Raw genomic sequence first — 22,256 nt, 5'->3', positions numbered from 1 at the left:
ATACATACATATACTGTATATTTCCTTATTTCCTTTATTCATCTGTTCCTCCTTCAGTCTGCTCCACTCTTACTGTGTATTGTAATGCTTACTCTCTGTCAGGTGGCTGTTCGAGGCTCAGCCAACACGTTGACTGTGGAGCCCTCACCTTTGACCCTGGCGACCCTGCTATTCCTGCTGCTGTCACCATGGGAACCCCGCTGACCATCCAGAGACACATCCTGAGACGGACTGAGACAGAAAGACTGAGAGACGACCACACACTGTCTGTTCTGTGGTTATTTGGTATTTGAAATGTCTGAAAGCGCAGCTCGACACTGATTGTTTCTTTGTGGACGACGAGGCTGGTTTATCACAGCTGCAGGTGCGCCGTGAGCATTTTTGTATTACCTGTACTGACCTCTACATGTATGTGTTTATTTGTATTTAACTTTGATAAGTTAGATTGCACATCACTACTCACTTTTTTGAAGAGAGATGTAAATACAAATATATATATTATATATTTATATAAAGAGTTTCTATAGATAACAATGGCTTGATGTGTAAATAGAGATTAATATAGTGCAGAGCAGATTGACTTGGATGTTAAGGGACGTTTGGTTTGGTTTGACCTTTACATTATGAATCCCCCACAGAGACCAAGATTCATGACAGCTATAGTTCAAGCTGAAGGCAACACTGTTAACACAGCAGTGGACTTACAGTGAAGGCGAACATGTGAGGATTTATTAGTGTTAAAGAAAACTCAGCACAAGAAGCTTAAGGGGGGTTTTTCTTTCTATTGGCAAAACAACAAGTTATGTGATACTTCAGGCTATTTACAGATAGTTATCCAACATGATGAAGAACTTGACAGTTTGACATGTTAACCTGTACAAATGAGGCCATCCAGCACTTTTTAAAAACACAAACAAGCTGGGTGATCTTCATTTCTGCAGCAAGTATGCACAGACTTTTAACTGCTGTTGTTCCAAATTCATATTCCTCCAAAGTCTTGGAGGTTGTGGGAACAAATAGTAAAGACGGCAGTCCTCCAAAGAGTTGTAAAAGCTCTATAGGAAAGGAGGTAACAGCTTTTATTTCAACTTCAGTTCCATTTGTAAAACCTATTATCCCTCTTAAGCAAAAAAAAGGGGACATTTGCACATTTCCAGGTCTATAATTTTATTCTGGGACTGTACTGAAGTATCATTAATGTACATGATTCATAGTTTAAAAAGCCCCTAAGTTCACTCTCTGTATGAAACAGGCAGTTATGTCCCCTTTTAAGAAAGTATACGCAACAACAAAAAGCACCCAATACACAAAAAGACTAAATACAGCTCTTGCCAGCTCTTCAGAGGCAGACCGCCAGCTGCCTGAACAATGAATAATTTGACTTCTCATTATAACATGAAACACTGAACTTTCATGTGATTTCATGTCCAAATGCATGAATTAAAACTGCACTGAGAGATTATACAAGACACCCGATAAACATAGTTAATGCTTTTTTTAAGTGTGATACACGTGTCATCAGCTTGTATCAGTATTCAGTGAAGACAAGAGAAGCGAGTATCAGGAGAGCGATCACAGCACAGCTGAGCCCAGATCCAAACATGTGAATTAAATGTAATTCATATTAATTAGGATTATCATGTCCTCCTGGCTCTCTGTTGAGTCTCAAACCCCCCAAACTGCTCACAACAGCAGGACAGATAACTGGAATACTGATTAAATAAATTCAAAAGGCTGCAAATGAACGAGCTGAAGGACACTGTATGCATTTCTGTCAGTGGGTGACTGGCTTTCTTCTCAGAGGTTTCACACTGTGCCGCATATTTTAAACTAACTTAGATGTATGGAAGACCAAGAATACATGTTTCTCAGAAGTTTTTATCGACGTAGATTAAGTCCCTTTTGTCCTTGACTTGTCCTGATAGTAAAACACATAAATTTGTCTACATTTTCATCACCTGCAACTGTTGATTTATGAAGGAAAGTGAATGACAGATGAGATGACATAAAGAAGTGCTATTAAGAGTGTAAGTGTGTAAGATATCTGGGCAGTGAGCCGAAACACCATGTTAGCTAGCAGGGTGCTTTTTATAACATAATCTGTCAAACAAGTGTGCTGTTATTTGATTACTATTTAAACGTTATACCCAAATGAGATTTTGGACTGAAGCCAGACCGTCCATTCCTCAAAGCTCTTCGTAGGCGGCCTCGTACATAAATAAAACCCTAAAACTCACACACGCCGTAACTATTAGTAAGATGAGTGGATATGAAAAGTGGATGGATGCACACTATTTTATTGTTTTTGCTGTTGTCAACATGATTCTGGAGGAGGATTTTAAAATGCAAAAAAAATATATTTTCATATATTTTATATGCTTATAAGCTTTGTTTTATATATTCTCATTTAAATAATGGACATTTAAAGCTCTCTTAGGTAATAATTCAAATGAAATCGTCTGAAAATTGAAGATAAAGTTCATATTTCTGTGTTATTCTATGGATGCTCACCTTCGTTTGGGAGCCACAAACTGCTCTCTGTTGATTGCAAGCTAAAATCTCTGTAGTACAATCTTTGTAGTGAAGGAAGTGTGAATCTTTCAGAGCATATTTGTATATGAGTTTGAGTGATGTTTTCCAACCCAATGTGTTGAGTTACACAGATATTGCTTACTGATGTTTCTCTAGTGCTGTGCTGTCATAATGGCATGCTGGGGTGCTGTGTCATTGTTAAACAACATCATTAAATATACTTTATCCAAGTTTTAATACCTCTCTTTGTTTAGATATTCTAACTGTTTGTTGTAATATAGCCGTACAGTTTGCAGAGCCACCAGGACGCAACAAACAACCAGTTAGCAGTTTTGGTTTCTGTCACCACACTCTGAAAACCACTGCGCTGATATAAACTAAACCCGTGACTCTCATGTAAAACTAAAATAAACCGACTGTAATAGGCTGTGTCCTGCCACTCTGTTGTATCTTTTAATATCTTCAGTAATAAAATGTGTTTTCAAATATATGTTGTCACTTTGTCTTTCATATGTTGTGTCTCAGCGGAAGATGCGTGTGGGAGCCTCAAACAGAAGTGAAACAAGATGAGAGACAGCAAATATGATCTCCTACAATGAAGCCATGGCAATTCAGTCATATCTTGAGTCAGTTGCAGTTTTAGTGCAGCAGAAACAATACCAATGTATAATGTATAATAATTGAATGTATAATAATGATCATCAGGGTCTAAGGATAGAGGGTGTTGTATTCTGTGGAGCAGGGGCAAGTAAATCATGGCCTGAGTAGTTGGCCCAATGATGAAAGCTAAAGGTTTGATTTTTATATCATGTATCCAGTAAATCCCAATTAATAAAACCTTGTTCCATACAATACTGCTCACATATCAGGAGAGACATTAAAACCATGGCTGTGCTGTGCTGTTTGAACAGTGTGCTGATGATGGGTCTAAAAAAGCTTCCAGAAATTGAATCTTAATATGTTAATTCTACATCTGTTAACGGTTAACCTGTTGGACCAGAACACATTTTTTCTTAACAAACACAAATAAGTGGCAGTATGACAGAAATGGTGTGTTGATGTTGTTTTCTAAAGCAACATAACTTTCAATCATCAGTAAATGAAGCAGGTTTATGTAATGTGTTAATCCTGTTTCCAAGTGCAGCTCAGAACATCACAGATGAAAAATCTTGAGACAAATGAGAACTGAAATAAATTGGCCTGGGTTTCCACTGCGCTGGTTAACAAACCCCATTGAAAAATCTTGCAAATCTGTTGAACTATGAAATATGTTTGAACTTAACTGTTGACTCCTGCTGTACAGATTGTAACGCTCTAAAGGAAAGGATAGTTTCACAAATATTCAAATCCCCGTAGGAACATTTAAACTGTTTTTTCTTGCCGTAATTATGGCTGTTCTTACTGCTGAAGATCCCATCAAATACATTTATAACCCTGTCATGCATGAATTATTAATTCACATTATTAATCATTTTTCAAGTGAAAAATCATGCCATTTTTTTCTTTTCTTTATTATGCTGTATTTTGAGGAAGTTAGCCATGTGTCCACTGTAGTGGACACCATGCATCAACGGTATGAAAAGTGATTCAATGGAAATCAATGGAGGTAAAAAACAAACAAACATGTTTTATTAAAATATTAACATTTACTAAGATCAAATGGTATGAATACACATAGTCACACTAAATAACAACAATAATAGAGAGGACATTTGAAAAATATGTCATATAATGTTTCGAAACTAACTCACCTTTGTGGCACTGATGTTGTTAAATGAATTAAAATGAGTTTAAAAAAACAGAATGACATTTTTAGAATATATTCTATACAGTTATTGGTATTTAATTCTGTATGTACTCACACCGTTTGCTCTAAGTAAATGTTAATATCTTAGTAAAACTTTTTTTTGGTGAACACAAATACACAACTACAAACATATATCAAAATGTTTAATAGAACATACAACATATACCCTTTGTTGCATAATGTCCACTGGAGTGAACAGATGTATTTTCAGTCCCAGAAAAAAATGTACAAGAAATATATTATTAGGAACTTGATAAACATGTTAATAACATCCTTTTTAGTTGACATTTTTGTTTTTAACCCATTTTATCTCTGAGAATAAAATGACATAACAGATATTACTGAGTTCATTGGTGTATCTCCTCTACCCTCCGCCATTTTGAATTTATGATGCAATATTCCAAAATGACAAAAAGAACCAAAAAATGATATTCAGATGGAATTGTAAACAACACTACGGGGGTTTTCCACCTTGGTGGTAAATTTGAACCATTTAAGGTGCCATCAGGCAATCTGTGCCAACTTCCCGACCATGCCAATCCAATCACAGTAATCTCCTAAAGGGCCAGAGGCCAAAGAGCTGCGGCTGCATTCCCATATATATACGTGTACATGTAAGGCTGCTGTGACAGCGCCAAAGTCTGTCTGTTAAAATTCATTTTAATAACCCTGATGTGCTGAATGCACTGACGGTAAAATATAGTAATTAGCCAAATTAACCAGTGAGTGTTTTTTAAGTAAAGAGTATATGATGGATTGCCGTTGAGGAGATTACTGAGATTGGATTGGCATGGTCGGGAAATTGGCACAGATTGCCTGGTTGGCACAGGAAACTGCCAGGGGATGATGGGAAATAAAGACATCATTGAATGCAAATCACTATAGAGAGGAAGATACAGAGAGAGAAAAGGGAGTGTTCTCATCCTGATGTTGGCACAAACACATCTCAGCCATACAGTATAACCCGTTTCAATCTAAGAACGTTGTTTCATGATGTCTTTAAATGAAACATTTTACAAAGTTTTCATTAATCATTGTTGATTTTTCTTTTCTTTTATTCATGGAAATTGTGTTTTCCCCTTTCGATGCAATGTGTTGATTTAATGAATTATTTTGAAGCAAATGCAAGAGTGTGAAGGGCCACTTCACTCTACACACTGAACCTGAACATAAGGCAGGGTGAGAGGTGAAGAAGGTGCAAAAGGAGCAAAGAAGAGCTGGAGTTCATGCCTGAGAATGTCAGGGGATTTGGGAATTCAACAAGCTGCTCTGCTGAATAATATCCTTCCTCTGTGCTAGCACTGATGAAATTAGAGCTTTGGTTATCTTAACCCTGTCCAAGGGTTATAATTGAGGTTTGTGCAGTATAAATCATATTTATGCTCCTATCCTTGCCAGTGTTTGCAGCCTTCAAGACATATATTATATCAGATTACTGACTGTGTACATGTTACAGCATCACATGATTTTATAGCTGTTTCAGCTATAAAATATGTCAACAATGAGTTATTGAGAAGTAAGAAAGGTGAGAAAGAAGACACAGGAAGAACACCTGCCTACCTTATATGGACACAAAACAACAGTAAGTCATTTATAATTGATTTATACACTACTACTACACTACTATAATTAACAACATTGTAGCTAATGAGCTCAAATTAGAAAATGCACTGGACAGGATGTATTTATAAATGTAGGTTTGAGAATAAAAAACATTCTTAAAGAAACACATTTTCCCAAATCAAGTTGTGGTGCACGGTGTTACGGATGTCTCTTCCTGTTTATGAACTACAACCAAAGAATTAAGGCCAAGTTGTTTTCTTCTCAGCAGTGAATGAACACCGCTTCCAGAAAAAGCTTGACTCACCAACAACGGATATTTTGCTTCTCTCGTCCCTCAGGTGTTCAGACATATTGATTACAGTAAGCTGTGAATGTCCATTGTTTCTGTACGTTTCTGGGTGTATAAAAGAGTCTTCAATAATAGACGCTAAAAGGCAGTAACGGGGCACTAGTCTAAATTTGGAAAGGGTGTTGAGCACTCATTCATCCCTGAAAGCTGATCAACTTCACAGTGTTTGGCAGCCTCTTGCAACGCCAACACCAGAGCAGCACTGCTGAAGCAATCAGAGATTAAGTGTCTTGCTGAAGGGCACTTTAACATTAGTTTCTGTGTGAAAGAAGAGCACTGAATCATCTAACTCATCTTAATACACCGTCATTATCCAAATCCCTGCAATGATCTAAACTGCTGTTTCGAGCAACTGTAGTAACAAGTCTACAGGCATGCGAGCATCTCTGTGATGCTGTACTTGCTTTAGGTAGTAACTATATACAACTAAACTGCAACAGTAAGCATGTTTTGCTGGAAACGGCATGTTGCTGCATTACGTTTTCTCTCAAAATTATGGCAAAATGTTAATTAATGTATTTGGCGTGTTGCAAAACTGTTAAGTGGAATGTTCAGAGAAAAGTATTTTTTTCCCCACCAAAATAATACTAAAATACTAGAAACTACATTGTTATAAAAACTTTTTATGGTTATGATTAGGCACAGGCAACGCTATATTAATCTAATGCTTCATTCATTTGGGAAAATGTTGCCTGTGAAAATAATCCAGGTAGAGATTTACACATTTACTAATGCAACATAATTGAGAAAGCAGTTGAATTTAAATACTAAAATTATCAACAGAATGTGCCTGTAACAGCCTTTGGACTGATTTCTATGTAAAAGATGCTCTCAAGTGTCTTGCCTCTCCCCCACCTCTTTCCCCCTTGACAAAGGTCACGAAACTCATTAGGATTCATCCTCTGGGCATCATGACTGTTTGTACAGAATTCCAAGACAATCCAGTAGCTGTTACAGAGATATTTCTGTTTGGACCAAAGTGGTGCATCGATTGATGGATCATGGACACCCATAGAGCTGAAGTGTAGCTAATAAATTACCATCCTCGATCTCTGCTCTTCTCTCACATTCCCAGAAACTGAGTTTGGCCTTTAACATCAAGTTCACACTTTTCAAGTTGGAACAGGTTCACCTTGGCCTGGATGCCAGCCAGTCATTCACTCCCATGCCATTATGTCAGTGTTTATTGGGCAGGAATCAGAGATCTTATCTTGAGTGACAGATAGTTTGGATCGAGGGTGGCAGGTAAACTATAAAACAGAGAGAGACATATGGCTTCATTAACTGGATGATTTATCATTTGCAGCTGTGTTTGTACAGTAGGTGATGGGAGTTGATGTAGCTATGCTCTGTGAGATAAAGTGCATATGTCTACCGCAATGCTCCACTGATGTTGTAGTTGGAGCCCTGCTGATGCTACCAGGGATGACTGACATGACTTGAAGTTGCCACTGGTTTAAAATCTGCAGAGAAGGAAATATCTGTCATTCTGACTTCCAAGCTTGAAAGGAGACGCAGCAGAACGAATAAATACTTCACTGCACTTCAGACTGTATGCAGGTTGTAGCAGGTTAAACGGCTTTGTCTTTCATTATTTTTTTCTCCTTGACATCTTCATGCTCTGGTGGCTCACAGGCATGCACTTGGAAATACAGAGCCCATGATATATCTGCAAGATACTAAAGGGCTTTGTGTGTGAGAGTGTGTGCATGTGTTGAATGGGGAAAGTAGAGTGTGTGGGCTAAGATAATGTACAGGTACAACTTTTTTTAAAGTCTGTCTTTGAACAACAGACAGTCACCCCAATGAACACTGAAATAGGTTTTTCTTGCTGTTATCATCCCTCCTGTTCATATTGACCATTAGAAGATGCCTTATTATGCACTTTCAAAGTTAGTGATTGGGGCCAAAATCCACAGTCCTCCTTCTGTGAAAAAAAATATTTGAAACTCTATTTAAAGCTAATATGAAGCTCTCTGTTTGATACAATACTTTCATTGCAGCGCAAACTGGGAAACACAAAGAAGGAATGTGGTGCATTTAAAGACTCTAAATGTGGCCGAGATCCACTTGATATGACTAACTCAGACTGCTGAAGCCTCATATATGCTTCAGATGTACAGATGTAGATACATTTTTGCACAAAATGTCTGTGTGCAAACCCTGTGTATTTTGGCATCCATCACTTACACTGAAAGATATTTGAAGGGGATCTATGAATAGTCAGTATGAACAGGATGAATGATTACAGCAAGAAAAACCTCTTTCAAAGTTCATTTGGGCACCCGACTGTTGACTTGACAAAATGTGAACCTGTCCTTTAAGGGAAGATAAAATCGTCAGGAAGAAGACAGATGAGACAGTTTAAAAGGGCTCAAATGTGGGCTAAGCTGATGAAACTGGTTCAATCCTTTGGTTGGGTCTGATGTGTGTATCTAACCTGGCCTGACCAGCTTCATATCATGCCTCAAGCAAAGAACTCAAAGGCTTGAAACTAGACAGAGATTAACTGTGGAACAAATGCATGTTTCTTGCTAGATCCTAGTATAACAGCAAATGAACTGTTTTTCATATTAGTAAATATGAGCTGTGACCCAACTGACAACATTTTGATACTGATTTGGTGGCCTGAGCTTGTACGAGTGTGGTGCCAAAAGGAAAGTTGAGAGGCACTTGTCCACAGCCAGTGTTCATTCACATTGTTACATGAATTAACGACCTAAATATTTGTCTCATATCAGTTCACAACCAGTTTGTAGTGCTGTTTTAATCTGAAGTTTGATATATCACACCTTCTGTTTTTGAGAGAAAGACTTGCTCTAAACAGGAAGGTGGCATTCTTCCACTGGATCTAGAAACAAGTACAGAAAGGATATTGGATGAGAAAAGCTGATATTTGACATGTTATTCATAGCTGTCTTTCTCTGTTAACTAATATAAAACAACATATTTTTCCTTGAGGGCTAAAGTGGCTGGTATGTGCCAATCTCTTTTCACACATTAATGCTAATGGCACTCAGCCTGCCAAGACGATAAATCACTGGCTGGGTTAACAATTGCCCTGACATTACATTAGGTAGGTGTGTAAAGATGTGTGTATTATGTGAACGAGTACTGCATCTCTTCTGCTTTCTTTGAATGAGGTGATGTGTAATGGTGTCCCTTCAAGCGACCACGACAGTTAGGCCCCAAATCAACAAAACAAATGGCTCACTATGCTCTGAAGTTAACCTGAACCAGCCAACAAGCTGGTTAATATCAGTTGGTAGATCTTGCCAACTTGTGACATTAAACTCCAATTCATGATTGATTAGAAGCAATAGTGCAGGTTTATTATAGATGCATTTAAATCAATTCAAAAACCATCTGTTTCTCTGTAACACACTTAGCTTCAACATGTTCAGGCTGCTGAGTAATAAGTAAGTAATAAGAGAATAAACAGTGGAGTTTATACTTGTCACATTATTTGCACCTTGCATTGGCTTCTTCCTTGAACTTGAATACTTTTGTCGCAGTAGAAAAAGCACAGGTGTAAACGATAAAATGAATGAGTGCTAAATTCAATTTAGCAGCTGCAGTTTCAGGGTCATGAGGTCTTGCAGGCTGGCTCACTGTCACGTCATAGTTAACATTAGTTATCAGTGACACCCTTCCCTTTTCTACTATGACAAGTCAAAATATGTATTGTGAAAAAGGCCAAAAGACCAATGTGCAAGGGAGTTTAGGCTATTGAGGTCTGCAAAAGTTTATGTCCTCAGATTTTTAGAAAACAGGTTTTGCGATCAGACAGATCTTATCAATTTGTTATTCAGTCTTAAAATGACTTTGTAGCATCCATTCTCCAAACTGGGTAACAAAGTCTGAACCTCAACTTGTTAAGCCTTAAACCCAGAGTGGCCTTTTCCGTTTTACAGAATGCACCTTCATATTATAAGTAGAACATTTCCAACAGTACCATGATGATTTTATTGGGTTTAATGTACTAGTGTGCATGGCATAAATTATGTGGAACATTATTATGTGTTGTTTGTAATTAAGTATGTTTATGTAGCACCCTTTAAAGGTCCAGTGTGTAGGATTTAGTGGCATCTAGATGTGAGGTTCTTGAATTCTGGATTCTGAATTTGATGGGAAGCCAGTGTCAAGAAATCAAGATAGGTGTCAAATGAAGCCTTTTGGAAGATGTTTGGCAAAGGCAGCTGAAGATTGTATTGATCACCAAAAACATGAGCATTAAAAAATTGTTTTCCTCCAGAAAAACATAGCTGCAGGCATTTTCTCCCATTTCTGTAGAAGAGCTTAAATAAGGTTGGTCACTGATGTTGGGAGATAACTCACAGTTTGTGTTCCAGTTAATCCCAAAGGTTTTGTTCAGATAAGGTCTCAATGAAGTTCTTCCAAAAATCAAGTTCTTCTACAGCAAACTGGGAAAACCTTATACCTTCATCTTTATGAATATTGCTTTGTGCACATCTTAATTTTAAAACAACAGGGATTTCCCCAGTCCGTTGCCACAGTCTTAGAAGCACACTCTTATTTAAATTGTATTTTTTTTTCACACACATAGAGTACCAGTCAAATGTTTAGACACACTTTCTTATTCATGGAATGGGAAGGTGTGTCCAAACGTTTGACCTGTACTGTACAAGAGCGTAAAATCCAGGTAATAGACATAAAATGGATGTGACAGGAGAGGACCAGAAGCTGTAAACCTCCCCTCAACATAAGAAAACAAACAAAAGGAAAAAAAGACAAAAAAAGAAAGAAGAAATGTCTGCCAGAAGATACAATAAAAACATCATGAATTCAATGTTATGACAACTTCTTTTTAAACATTTTCAAAGCAATTTTTTGACAAGATATACTTTGATATATGTACAATACAATATATCAATGAACACAGACATGCTTTGTCTTGTAAAAAAAAATGATCCATATGTCTGGTATTATATATCTGGTATTATAGGAATACATTTGAGAATACAATTTGTAGAAGTTGATAAAAGATGATGGCAATGCAAAGAGGCAAAGACATATGAAAACACAAATCTGTATTGCAGCAGTATGATTTTTCTTAAATCACACCAGACAAGGCTGTCCACATACTTTGGCAATACAATGTACGTTTGATACTGGAGGATTGGGTGATAGATTAGCTCAGGGACATTGAGAATATTTTCAATTTGAGGATTCAATTTTTTTCTAATACACCATTAAAAAATCAAACCACTGTTTAACAAGCGCAAGAAAAAGAGAAAAAAAGAAAAAAAGACTCTTTTTATAGTCAGACATCATTATAAATTAACACACCTGGGCTCTGAACCTGACCTGTGTAGTATTAACATCACTCACACTATTACATTTCATGTATGCACTCCACTGACACATCCAATTTAAAAGTAAGTGGAACTTATTAAAAACTATTTGTGGCTTTGAGTTTACCTACAAATTACATTTACTTTTAGCTGACGCATTTCTGAGCGTGTCCGTCAGATTTCAGGGTTGCTAAGCAGTGACCTTTCCTGATTCAGTTGTTGGGGAGGATGTAAGGATGTGAAGAAAGATCGGAGAGCGTCTGACAGCTCATCGGTCACGTCCACCGACCCTGCCACAGTGAGCCGGAGAAGGTGCCGAAACTCTACCAGCCTCTGACCTCTATAGAGATACGTGGAGATACATGGCAAGCTCAGGGCTGTGAGTGTTTGTATGAGTCACAACTGCTTTTGTTCTGTTGTTGCATTTTACTGAGTTTTTATTGTACTTCAGTTAAATGCAATTACTTGCACAAGAGAGTCTACCCTTGAAACCTCAAATCTTCACCTCAGTATCAATTTTTAAGTGGCTGTGATGAATATTTTTGATTGATGTTCCTGTGCTTGCAGGCCTAAACTGAACACAGTGCGGTTGAAGAATAATTGACTCAAGGTTTGTTTTAAATAATATAACAGAAGATACAACCGATTTATAGAGGTCCTTGTAGTTTTAAGGTCAAGATAACAGAGTATATGGTAAATCTACATATTTATTACATCAGAAAAGTTTTTTTGCTTATTATGTATTCAACCTGTCTGCATTCATACACAGATTTCTGTAATGGAAAAACATCATACACAATATCCCATCATAAACAATATTTGTGATTTTCATCATTCATCGATAGAGAATTATTTATAGATAGTTTGGTTTATTTATTTATGACAGACTGCGCTCACTTGCACCGATAAATATGGCACTTCAGATTTTGGTTAATACTCAACCCCAGAGCGTGCACACCAATTTTGGCGAAATACTCTTCACCGGGTTTCCAGATACATGTTGCATGGAATTTATGGTGCCCCCTATGGGTTGGGATCAAAATGCTTTGGTAGACCTATCTCCAATCATGAACTGACGTTTTTTTATCAAAATGTATGTTGATTGGACAAAGTTATGACCAATATTTATATATATTTTGATCGATTTTGCTCATGATAGAAATGTTTAACTCAGTCCGCAATTGCTGCCTGTAAACAAAATTTGGTGTTGATTTAGGATAATCTAAAAAGTAGATTACACTCACATTACTGTTTTTCACGTCATGCAAATTAGCCACGAAAAAGAAATCCATAATCTCAGACTTTTATGGTCCTAGAGACGTTTTTGTAGAGCACATTGAACTGGACTTGTGTATTAAACTTCAGGTCAATTGACTAACTTTGTGAGGGGTGTGGCCTTTCAAAAATTGCATTTTTGGACCTTAATTACAGCGCCGATTGGCCTCATATTTTTTCGTGAAGCAATGCTCATCATTTATAGTCATTGTGTTATAGTATAAGTTTCGTGATTATACACAATTATATTACAATTTGAGCAGCGGCAGAATAAAACAAATAGCTCTATAATATGCAAATATTAATAATATTAATGAACCAGCAAAAACACAGAAGTACATTAAATATGAAAGCATGAATTTACAGACAAAATAAGAACACACATTAAATCTCAAATAGGTGACTTTTGCACATTAACTGAGAAGAAAGATTATATGCGTCCAGAAAATACATTCAGTATATAATATACATATTAATTAACTGAGACTTTTTGATGGGGAATTCCTGTAATATTTCTTTACGCCACATCATATAATCAGGACCTGCAGGTGGCGTTGTTCAGACAGAGGTGCTTGCAGCAGGAAGACGCGCATTCACACATTCACGTTGACACACACAAAGAGCGAGTCAGGGAGGGAGCACCAACACTCAATCTCTGAAACACGTTATTCATTGTCCCAGAGCCTACCAGGACAGCTCCTCTCCTGTCTGAAGCTGGCTTTAAACATAACAGAGTGTGCTCTTTTGTTGGCTGATTTCCATAATCATGAAGCGATAGTGTAATCGTGGATCTGCACCGGCTTTGACTGAGCTACACCTGCTCTCTTGCTCTCTCTCTCTCTCTCTCCCTCCCTTTTGTCTCTGGCATCTCTGCAGCAGCTCGGAGCAGCGGCGCCGAGGAGGAGGAAGAGGAGGAGGAGGAGGAGGAGGAGAAGGAGGAGCGGGGTGTACCTGACACCTACAGCCGCGCGTAGCAGCTCTCTTCTCCCGTAGAAACACCCCGGACTGCCCGCCTCGTGTGCTGCCTCGTTGTCTCTGCATTAGTTCACCGGTGTTTAAACGGAGCTCACTTCTGCTTCATCTGACAGACCCCAAAAAAGTCTTAGAGCAACAAAACACTGAAGAGTCGCGGATCTTTTAAACAACTCCTGCACGGACCAGAAAGCTGTAGGGTTTTTTTTCCTGACTGATTTTTAAAATTTGTTATTCTCTTATAAGAAAAAAAGGACTACGGCTCAGAAGATGCGTGCCCTGCTGCTTCTCTGTGTGCTGATGCGTCTGTCTGCAGCACCGGGCCCGGTGGCCGGAGCGGACAAAAGCTGCGCCGACCTGCGGCAGTTCTACACCGGGAAAGGGTTCACTCTGGCCGGGGTACCTCAGACCGAGATCTCCGGTGAGTTTTGTGGAGAAATGACTTGAAAAACACACAATTGATTTGACTTCAAACCACTTATTAAGACACTTTTCATGATTATAATTAAAGATGTAAAGGCTGTTTCTCTCAAAATTAATACCATTTAACATAATGTGATTATTCTCAATATTTAGTTATTTTTGCTAGTCTTACTCTAGTTTCTTGTGTCTTTCTGATCTTCTATGGTATGCTAGTGCCACCGAGATTTACAGTGATTATGTGTGTAATATTTGTATTGTGATATCTACCTGACAAAGGTGTGAGGATCATTGCGCTTCTTCTGGAGGATGATGGTTAAAATGGTTGATTAGAACATTGTTATGATTGGTGTGAATGTTTGTACCATTATTAAACCTAGGCTGCACCCAAAGCTTATGTTGCTAAGTTTTAGGTTGCTTTGGCATATTTAATTGTCTCAACAGCCAAAAATGCTGGCTGTAAATTTTAGTTTGTTTCTTATTATGCAGTTATCACTATTGTCATCACTGAGCCCTGATGTGTTTTCCAGTCTAAAAGGCTGTCCTGCACATCTCCATTACAGTCCTTTCTGGGGCATTTTCATTGTCTGCTGAGGGCAGTAATGCAGGTGGGTGTAAGCCATGTGTCTTGTGGAGCTATTATGATCTATTGAGGGCATTGATCTTTGTTTGCTGATGTTTGAGCTGCAGGTGTGAGCAGATTTTATACAAACTATACAGTAGAAAATATAGATTTGCTTTCCTCTCATAGCTAACTCCATGCAGTGGTACACAAATGCCCAGATTGGGCATTTTTCATTGTCTGCTCTGCACTGGACTGCAGGTGGTGTGTGTGTGTGTGTGTGTGTGTGTGTGTGTGTGTGTGTGTGTGTGTGTGTGTGTGTGTGTGTGTGTGTGTGTGTCTGTTTGTGTCCCAGTAGATGCTGAAATGGCCCATTTTGTCATTTGCATAAACTAATAATTTAGGCTTGCCTGGGGAAACCACAGCTCAGCAAGGTCACAGCATAAGCTGCTGTAACAAACTTGAGTTGAACAAGAGAAGAGAGTCAGATTTGGGATGGCTTACAATTATTCTATTTAGTTGTATTCCATTATTTAGTCTGTTAGTTGCAACTAATGATTATTCTCATTAATGATTTTCTGATTATTTTCTCAAATATTTTATTAATAGTTCAGTCAATGAAATGCTTAAAAAAATAAGTCCCAAACCTTCAGATATTCAATTTACTGTCATGTATGACAGAGAATAACAGCAAATCATCAGATTTGAGAGGCTGGAACCAAATACCATTTGGTATTTGTGCTTGAAAACGATGAATCAGTTACCAAAGTTGCTAAATAACTTTATTTCCATCGATTAATCAACTAATTGTTGCAGCTGTAATTCAGTCTTGGTACCCACTCTCTTGTCAGTCAGACGTCAAGCCAGTCAGGCAATCATGCCTTTAATCAATCAATCAATTAACCAGCTAGTCAGATAATCAATCAGCTTGAGATGCAGCAAGTCAACCAGTCAGTCAACCAGATATCACGCATCAAAGTGTCTGTATCTCTTCTCTCTGGTAGCTGCGGTTCACAAACGTTGATTAAACTGTCTCAGCCTCAAGGAAAGTGCAGATAGAAAATTGTGAAATTGAGTTGTTTTCCACTTTAAGGCAATCATCTGTCGCTCTGTGTCTCTCCTCCTGTTTTTCACCGGAAGATGGACAGAAAGCAGCGGCCCTGTGGGAAGGAGGTGAAAGACAGGCGAGATTGAGGGTGTGTTGTTGGGTGTGTATGATCTGAAGGTCATTTCATGTTGTGTCAATGAAAATGTGCATGTATGGGCGGGTGAGTTATTAAATATTGGTTGTATGTGTGGGTGTGTGACAGAGAGACAGGCATGAGGCAAAGAAAGGTGTAGAGACAGAAGCAGACAGAAAGAAGACAAACTGACAGAAAAAGACACATTTAGGTTGACAGAGACGGAGCAAATGAGTCACTCAAGGTCTCTGTTGGTGCTTCATGGACGACCGTGGAAGAGACCAGACACGACTCTCTGCCTCTCTTTCCATTAAAAACCTCATCTTTTATTGACAGATGAAAAACACAATGCTTCAGTCACTTGGACCTTGATCTGCTCTAGTTATTTGAGCAAGAGTTCTGCCTTCCTAGAACTCATTAAAACTGACAACCAGATAGGAGCAGAAAGATGGCGACAGGCAGCAGAATTACCCAGAACAGGGGCTCTTCAATCTTTTTCATCTCAGAGACCCAAGGTTGGTAAATTTAGCTTTTTTCGCTCAGGGAGATAGAGATTCCTCTGCACTCCAGTGTCAGTGTCACTAGAGGATGTTCGTGTCGACCATGTATTCCAGAGATAAACAAATCATCCTGTGGTAGCTGTGTTTGCACTTGGAAAGACCTCATGGATGGAGAGTTACACACATTCATTTGGATGTCTTTCTGCCCCTTTGTGACCATTTACTTGAATGGTAATTTAGTTTCTGACAATGTTTGGATGATGCAGCAGCTGTGATAAACATTACTTTTGTGTTTCTGTCTTTGCATTTTCCCAAACATTGTTTTTGCATACAAATGCAAAGGGTTCAAAAGTGTACTTTCCATTCAAAACTTCTTGTTTTTAAACTTTTAGTGATTTATTCGTTTCACTCTTCCTAAAGTTTATTTGGATAATAAAGCTGTCTGAAAGGATTTATAAAGGGACTAAAAACTAGAGAAGAGTGTAACATGGATGAATTTCAGACGATTGTAAGGATAGCAGCTCTGGAATCTGTCATCTTTTCAATTATAAGACCTTGTAGTTAAAATAATCTCTTAGTATAATTAAAAATGATCACTAAACTAATTATATTTTACATGATTTTAAAGTGAGTGAATAGCTAGCCCTCCTTGTAAATGCAATTTCTGATCAAAATGGGATCTTAGTTAACAACCCAAATTATAATTAAGTTATATTTATATTTGATAACGTCAAACAAAACAATATTTCCCCGTTTAATTTCCCCGTGGACACTGTTTTGATGTGTAAAAACCAACAAGATCATCTTCAGAAGTAAAAATAGAGCTGCGTACATAATTCTTGCATCATTTCAAAATGAATCTGTTATCACTCAGCGTGGTCAACACATGCACAGAAGATTTTCAGCCCTGTGGCCTTCCTGCACATGAAAGCTCACATTTGGAGGAACAAACACTATCCCTAATGATTTGGGACAAGGCTCAGCTGTTTCCAGTTGTGAGCATTTGGGGATTAGCATTAGAGTGGTACTAGAAGGTTACTTCAGTTTACTGGCATCACAGGGTGACAAATCCCTCAACAGATAACTAAAGGATAGACTTTTAAAGTTTTAAATGACACATTTTAAGAATATAATGTGTTTTTTCTACAAAGCCTTATTTTGATCTATAATATAGCATTAAATGTCTACTTTCAATATGTGACACTCAGTTAGCCCTCACTCCATCAGATATGTAAAGCGCCATTTGGCAAACACAACATTCACTTCCGTCACATAGCCTCAAAAACAATAACTGGTTATTTTGAGTACAATTTTTTCTCCAATAAACATAAAGGTAGATTTTCACAGGTGAATTCATGGCAACTGTTGAAATGACTACAACCACTCAGACATGACTGAAATATAATTGGCAAATCCTCCACATGCTGTGCTGTGTGTTTTTTTCTCCAAACCAATAAAATGTATAGTAGATGCATAGAAATTGAGTTAATTTTCAGTTTGCCTGTAAAACTGCCAAACAACAAAGTAGAAATGCAATGTGCCTCCAGGCCACATGTGAGCTGCATAAAGGGATGATTTGCATGCATAAGCTGACATACAGTAGCTGCAAGGGAAAGAAAAGATTTGAATACCTGAAACACAATATAGTGCCAGGTGTAATTATTCTTTATATATTACATCTACTTTGGAAGAGAATCTGCGTATGAGACACACATTATTTCCAGGTATTAACAGGGTGTGAGACTTAGACTTGTTAGCAGATATGAAAACTGGAATTCCAAAATGCACAGATTGTAATATGACAAGCAGATGCTCTGAATTCCTACCCTTTAAAAAAAAAGCTCCATTCTTCTCTCTCCCTGCTAACACCTATTGTCCTATAGGTTTAACACCATGTGAATGGAAGTCATCTTTCCTGCTGTCTGCCTGTCTGTCTTTGTGCCTGCGAGCGTTTCTAACTCACACTCACATTGTAGCCTTCGCCTTCACCGTCAATAGTTAAAGATGAGCTCGTCCTGTAGTGTGTGTGTGTGTGTGTGTTTAAAAGTCAGTGAAAGCCAACACCTTCTCCAGGGAAGACACTTTTAATACACACATGCATTATCTGTGCAGCGCTGCACACACCCATGTGATCGGGTGACACACAGAAACAGAGTGGGAATATATTATGTCCTGCACGCTTCACACTCTGTATTGGAAGGTATTGAGTTTTTACGCCTGTGTGTGTGTGTGTGTGTGTGTGTGTGTGTGTGTGTTACACATCCTGCATATTGGATTGTTGCTTGTGTGAAAGAACACAGAAGAGGTGCAGAGAGGATGTGTGTTTCGAATGTCAGAGTTTAACATGATACACATTGTTTTAGGTCAGATTACCTGTAGATTAGGATAGATTACAGGTTTGGTTTCCAGTCAGTAACTCTTAAACTAGGCTGAATCAACTGAAGAGCCTTCATTCACATTTACACAACCCCCATTTCTCTGTTGTTGCTAGAGCTGCATAGGGCGACTTTCAGTGGTTTTATTTCATGACGTGATATCATGTTATCATTCTTCAAATTTGTTTTGTACAAATTAATGACAGGCAACAACAGATGGGTGCCCTCCCACAAAACCTCAGTGAATAGGTTTAGAAATGCTGTTTCAACCCTCTTCAGGCAAATGCATTGTGTATGATTTGGTATGTGGTTGCCTGAGGGAAACCTGTGTTGGGTGAAAATAAATGTGATAAAACTCTGAATTCAGTGTGCAGGTCCATTTCTATTATAGCCTTCCTCCCTATAAATGTATCCAAACTAGCTCAAATGAAAACCTTTCAGAACTAATTATTGAAGGTTTTGTTTTGCACTGATGGAAAGTTTTTGGCAGAGCCTGATATCAAGTGCTGACATTTTTTTTTCTTTTAATGCCAACAACAACAGTCACCTTCACTGCAATTATTATCACTTAGCTTGTAAGACAGGGTTCTCCTTTATTGACAAAACAAATTATATAATACAGTGTTGGGCTAGATTCATTTTTGATGGTTACAATGGCCTGCCTGCAATTAATTAATAATTAATTTTCATGCATTCATTTATTTGGTTTATCCTTGTACCAGTTGTATTTTTATGATGGAAGAGTAACAACAAGCTTTAATCTACCTGCTCATTTGTCAGTCAGGCTCTACTTTGAATGAACGTATAATTACTGTTATATGTTGTTTTGCATGTATGAGCCATGCCGATTCTAATATCAACACTGAAAATGCCATTTTTGATATTGCCACAATGACTTAATCTATGTTGCCCAGTTTATACAGTAGCTTTACCAATTAGACTGTAAATAAATGGATAAATAGAGGGTGGACAAATAGTTTTGACCTGTGCATATTAAGGGGAACTGATTTTTGAGGTTTTGCCAGAATAATGGTTGTCAGCTAGTTATTGTCAAAAGTGTTATGTGTAGGTGCTGAATGATTTGAATTGTGTTCAACATCCAGCAAAAAATATCTAACATTTTTTAATTCTAGCTTCTCCGATGAGAACTTTTTGCTTTTCTGTTTTACTTGACTAGAAATTAAATATCTTTGTGTTTTGACTGTTCATCAGAGAAATAAGCAATCTGAGGACACCACATTGGACTATTTTCTGACATTTTATTAAACAACTGTTAAAAAGATTAACTTTTATTTAGAAAAGAATAATTACTTGGAGCTCTACAATGATGTAAAAAGCAGAGAAAGAGAGCGTATCTGCAGCTTTTTTTAATGTGACTTTGTGAGTGACAGCAGTATTAAATACCTATTTTTAAATTTACATTACCTCTGAGAACAGTCCGACACTACCAAGCAGAAGAAAGACATATATGTGAATACAAACACTATTTTATACTTTCACTGCTGCACATCTGGGGATGCTGACTCCTATCTTTGGGATCCTTGTGTATACCGACAGTTACGTATGTGTGTGAGAGGAAATTGATACTGTCCGTCATCTGTCACACATCACATGCTCACTCAGGCGCTCATAGCATACGCCACCAAGTGGAACGCAGTATACCCAGTCCACACACACGTAAACGTACACAGGCATACACACAATCCTCTATACTCTTCTATAACTTTTGCACCCTTCCCTCTTCTCTTTCCCCTGTTGTCTGGCTTAATCCTGCTTCCATCTCTGCATTGTTTTTCTAGACAGGCTCAGATCTATGAGTGCAGGGTTGGGTGTGTGTGTGTGTGTGTGTGTGTGTGTGTGTGTGTGTGTGTGTGTGTGTGTGTGTGTGTGTGTGTGTGCGTGTCTAGGTGTGTGTGTGTGTGGAGGGTTTGGTTGGCAAGATCTGTTAAAAGCAGAGCTGTGAATCTTTCATGATGTCTGATGCAGTGACATGAGAGAGAGACAGACAGAGATAGAGGTAAGCAGGAGGAGAGGATGTGAAGAGAGGAGACCAGAAGGAAGATAAGAGGAAAGGGTGGAGGCTCTGTCCTGGTTGCCTTTCCTTATATCTACCCCTCATCCTCCCCTCATAGAGGAGGGATGGGTGTTGCTAAAAACTGGTTTGATCGTGGCTCCCGTGCTCCATATTTGATGCTTTTCTGATGCCCTGTTATTACATGCAAAATGAAATCTGTAGTGAAGACAAGTAATTACTCTTCTGGAAATATTTGTAAGTGTTGTAGAATTGTCTGTTTGCTAACTTGTTTCCCCCAAACAGTGATTTTCCAATCACAGTTTAACAACCTAGACAGAGCATGTCTGTCAAGCTTTATTTTTCTCCACACATGCCAAGAAAGTGTGCATGAAGCTGTTGTAGGAGTGAGGGCGGTGTCTTTTTACAGCTTTTCCAAAGCCAAAAACAAAGCAAAAGTGTAAGAACTGATTAAACAGTTAGGCTTGTAACTGAACCTTACCTCCAAGGCCAATGTGCGCAGGTTTGTGAAGTTATAGTTTATGTTAAAAAAGGTCCTGTCTAACACATCCACTGTAGTGTTTCCATACTGTAAGGAAATTGGTCTTAAGTTAACATTAAGGCCTCACAATAGCATGATAGTGTTTACCAAATCCATCGGTTTGTCCTCAACATAAAAGTATTTTTCTTGCAATATATAAAGGGAAAACAGACTGTTTTTATGTCAGCTAATAAGCAAGCATATTCTCATCTGACAATTTTTATTATATAAAAAGGACTGCTAATTTCTCTAAACTAATATCAACTGTTGAGTATGCACATGCAGCTTTAGTATTAGCGTTTGCATACATGAATATTTACTTAATTCTGACAATATTAAAATGTCAACAACAAACAGCCTTTTCAACCCACTCCAGGAGCTAACATTTGTTTATTTTAGCTAGCTAGCTGAAATCTGCTATCGGAGGTTGTCATTTCAAAGGGCAAAATTGACTGTCATCAGCTAGAAATGAGGCCAGCTGCTTGTTTATCTCTGAAATCAAGAACCAGTTATTTTAAAAATGAAAGAATTACAAAGAATATCACATGATAAGTCTGCCATGGTTTTCAATGCGAGCTCAACACTGGAAAAGTAACCAAGGGGGATGAGAGAATTAGCATATTTCCTTCTTAAAATCCCATTAAATGATTTTTTATTGCATAAATCCTCTCCATAGTGTTGAAGCTTGTTGATATGTTATACCGCCACATTAATACATGCACATTTACATTCTAGGTATGTACCCATAGCTATTATGCAGAGTGACTGTGGGTGATGGCACAAGAAGATTAAATCCTTTCATCACCAACATATAATCAAGTAAAACTGATGAATGCAAGAGTCAGAGACATAG

General features: G+C 38.0%; 2 protein-coding genes across 2 annotated transcripts in view; both read left to right on the top strand.

The window, feature by feature from the left end:
• The window catches only part of LOC133984775 (glypican-5-like), a 55,274-nt gene extending 52,321 nt beyond the window's left edge, over nt 1-2,953 (top strand). The window contains exon 11 of the mRNA XM_062424247.1: nt 103-2,953. Within this exon, the coding sequence (XP_062280231.1) occupies nt 103-204 (102 nt within the window). The 3' untranslated portion in view covers nt 205-2,953. The remainder of the gene's footprint in view (nt 1-102) is intronic.
• Nucleotides 2,954-14,083: 11,130 nt separating this feature from the next.
• Nucleotides 14,084-22,256, top strand: part of LOC133984960 (glypican-1-like) — a 39,547-nt gene continuing 31,374 nt past the window's right edge. Inside the window, exon 1 of the mRNA XM_062424483.1 lies at nt 14,084-14,234. Within this exon, the coding sequence (XP_062280467.1) occupies nt 14,084-14,234 (151 nt within the window). The remainder of the gene's footprint in view (nt 14,235-22,256) is intronic.

The sequence above is a fragment of the Scomber scombrus genome, chromosome 8 (assembly GCF_963691925.1).
Source record: "Scomber scombrus chromosome 8, fScoSco1.1, whole genome shotgun sequence".
NCBI classification, from domain to species: Eukaryota; Metazoa; Chordata; class Actinopteri; order Scombriformes; family Scombridae; genus Scomber; species Scomber scombrus.
Note: the sequence above shows the minus strand (reverse complement) of the source record. Positions and strands in the feature narration are given on the sequence as shown.